Here is a 2,759-nt window from a genome sequence, read left to right as displayed (position 1 = left end):
TATCAGATTCGTCTACCCCCTCCCTTCTGACAATGCTCCCTAGACGGGCACGGCTCCCTTCTGGGCGTCTCTCTAGTTCCCTCTCAGCAGGGAGTCTCGGTGTCTCCTTAAGCAGCGGGGCCTGCTTAGTTGCGAGTTGATTGTTCACCTCCAGAGCAGCGGGAGGGGGGTGTCAGTGCCCTGTTGGTTGAGCCCTCCCAGCAGGGGAGTTGTGGCGGGGACGGTGGACAACAGAGGAGTCCCCAAAGCCTGGCGCACAGTAGCGTAGTTGAGCAGAGCCATCATTTGCTCTGCCAGTCCAAAGTTTAGCAATCCACCACCAGATGTGGGGACCAAGCTTGGCATGTCGGAACCCGGTGTCACCAGAGCAGATCTCTGGATGTTAACATTTTGCCCTGTCAATGGGGTAGCTGAGATAGCGTGGAAGCCTGGCGGCGTGGTGAAAACGGTGCTAGCCTGCATACCGTTGAACAGCGAAGTAGGAACCTCAGTAGTGTGTGCAGCGGAGTTAAGCCCTGCGTTGTCAAACTCCTTCTCAAGAGTACGGCGAGCATCCAAAGAATCCATAGTACCTACACACGAAAAATGTGAGAAGATATTTCCAGTAAAAAGCAGATCGGATGATCCATTATCGGAGGAATACGAAATGAGGAATATCGCGAACTCTGGCACGGAAGCCATTAAGAGATCCCATAAGAAAACACCCCCGTGCACTAGGAAATAAACCCAGAACACGGTTCAAAACGTAAGCAGAGAGAACAATAGAGATTTCCCCATAGATTCGGAATCAAATTCCAAAGAGAAGACGTATTGCTCGGTAATTGATCCGTGAAAATCCCAAAAACACAAAAACAGATCTGTTATGGGAACTGCAATTGTTGTCTGGATAATAAGTTTCACATAAGGTTTTGATATTAATTATATTTGTTAAATTCAATGATATTATATTGGGATAGATGCGATTAATTTCTTAAGGATCTTCGCCCTTTTTTGCTAGAAATTAATCTACGTCTTAAGGATCGTCTCCCAATGAATTATATCAAATTGTTTGCTATATATTAAATAAATTAGTTGAAGCAAATGTTGCCAAAATAACCTAGTATGCACTATTTACTTTCCACTTCTTAGAAGTAATGTCTTCATATGGATGCTAGTAAGTTGAATTAATTTATTTTGGGATGGAATTGCTCGTACAATTATTGATGACATTTTAATATAAGTACATGATGAAATGATTTTACAATGTTTCAGATATTGTTTGAGTTTTGTAATTTGTTTCCTTTTGTTTTGTGTTTTGTAAATAGACTATTTTAAAGGAGTTGAAGTAAAAGTTGTCTGAAAATTTGCGGGATGATATTGATGCTAATAATGAGATCTATCAAGATGTTATTGGAAAGGAAGCACTTGGATGTTTACGCAGTAGTAGTGTTGCTGCGAAGAAAGTCATTTTCACCTCGCGAGAAGAATTTGATAAAGCTGTGCAGGAAAAATCTAACAACATAATGACAAGCATTCAAAAGGGATTTGAAGAGGAAATGTCAAAATTCAAAGATGACTATTCTTCGCAGATGGAGATGCTTCAGGCTCGACTACTAACATTAGAGGATCACAATGTAACTGTAAGTTGACATTATATACCTAAATTACTTTATAAGATATTTTATAACTTATACTTTATATTATATATGCAAGGTATCTGGATCATTCAATTCCCGACGCATTCAAGCTCCCAATGGAGGGTCATCATCTTACGGATTTATGAACATGAACTTGGAGAATTTGAGGGAAGCAAGTGAAAATATTGAGGTAATGATCAAACTTTTAATAATATTTCAAAGTATATTAAATTTTACAATTTTTGTAATATTAATACCATGTTCAACTAATTTATTAGATGAGAGAAGAGATGAATAACTCGGATGGGAACAATATGGACATCCCTTTAGACGATGCACCCGTCCAAGTATTATTATCGATTGTACTTTTCAATTAATATATTAGTACATGTAAGAAATATAATTTATTTGTTGACATTTTGTAGGAACAAGGGAAAAGTATCACGAGAAAGAGCAAGAGGAAGTCAGATGGTCGTTGAACATCACATTCTCGCTTATAGAATTTACATTTTTGCATAGCTAGATATATTTAGACTTTGATATTTGATGTCAGGTTTTTGAATAATATTTTATTTTTTAGTTTGATATTTATAAAACAATTATTTATATATTCAAACAAATTAATTTGCTTCTTTCATTGGAGTGATATGTATTGCGTTGATTTTTTCTTAAATTTATTAATGACCCAATATTTATGAATATATCAAAAAATTTACTCACTTAAGTGTCATATGCATGGTGAAAAAATTGTGGTATATAACAATAACAAAGTGATGCAGAAGGTGTTGTATATTTCACGACATTAAAACAACTTTTTTTGCAACAAATATTTTTATGTTGCAATAATAAGCGACATTTTTATTATGACATGACATGTGTCGCAACCAACTACATCACATTAATTATAATGTCACGTGTGTTGTATAAATGATGTAAAATTTATGACATAGAAATAAAGTGATACACAAAGTGTTGTATATTTTGCGACACTTATTCAAAATTTTGCAACAAATGTTATACGTCGCAATATTATTCGACACTTTAAACATGATACTACAAGTGTTGTTAAATTCCGCGTCATATTAATTGTAATGTCATAAACTATTGTCGCAAATTATGATGCACCATTTCAACTAGTGATGC

General features: G+C 36.0%; 1 protein-coding gene across 2 annotated transcripts; it reads left to right on the top strand.

Moving 5' to 3' along the window:
* The first annotated feature begins 864 nt into the window (after window positions 1-864).
* LOC130988927 (uncharacterized) lies at window positions 865-2,253 on the top strand. Of its 2 annotated transcripts, XM_057912911.1 has the most exons (4): window positions 865-1,619; window positions 1,693-1,806; window positions 1,895-1,963; window positions 2,042-2,253. In XM_057912911.1, exons 1-4 carry the CDS (start codon window positions 1,503-1,505, stop codon window positions 2,093-2,095), a joined length of 354 nt encoding a protein of 117 aa, XP_057768894.1. In that variant the 5' UTR covers window positions 865-1,502; the 3' UTR covers window positions 2,096-2,253. The 2 variants fall into 2 exon arrangements, with proteins under 2 accessions (XP_057768894.1, XP_057768896.1); XM_057912913.1 differs by lacking the exon at window positions 1,895-1,963.
* The last annotated feature ends 506 nt before the right edge of the window (window positions 2,254-2,759 follow it).

The sequence above is a fragment of the Salvia miltiorrhiza genome, chromosome 6, assembly GCF_028751815.1.
Source record: "Salvia miltiorrhiza cultivar Shanhuang (shh) chromosome 6, IMPLAD_Smil_shh, whole genome shotgun sequence".
Lineage (NCBI taxonomy): Eukaryota > Viridiplantae > Streptophyta > Magnoliopsida > Lamiales > Lamiaceae > Salvia > Salvia miltiorrhiza.
Note: the sequence above shows the minus strand (reverse complement) of the source record. Positions and strands in the feature narration are given on the sequence as shown.

Bases quoted from the DNA above. Each gene is read 5' to 3' on its own strand.
- LOC130988927 (XM_057912911.1), top strand. From the start codon at position 1,503: ATGACAAGCATTCAAAAGGGATTTGAAGAGGAAATGTCAAAATTCAAA. The intron at 1,620-1,692 runs GTAAGTTGACAT...TATATATGCAAG, and splicing joins TAGAGGATCACAATGTAACT to GTATCTGGATCATTCAATTC. The intron at 1,807-1,894 runs GTAATGATCAAA...CTAATTTATTAG, and splicing joins AAGCAAGTGAAAATATTGAG to ATGAGAGAAGAGATGAATAA.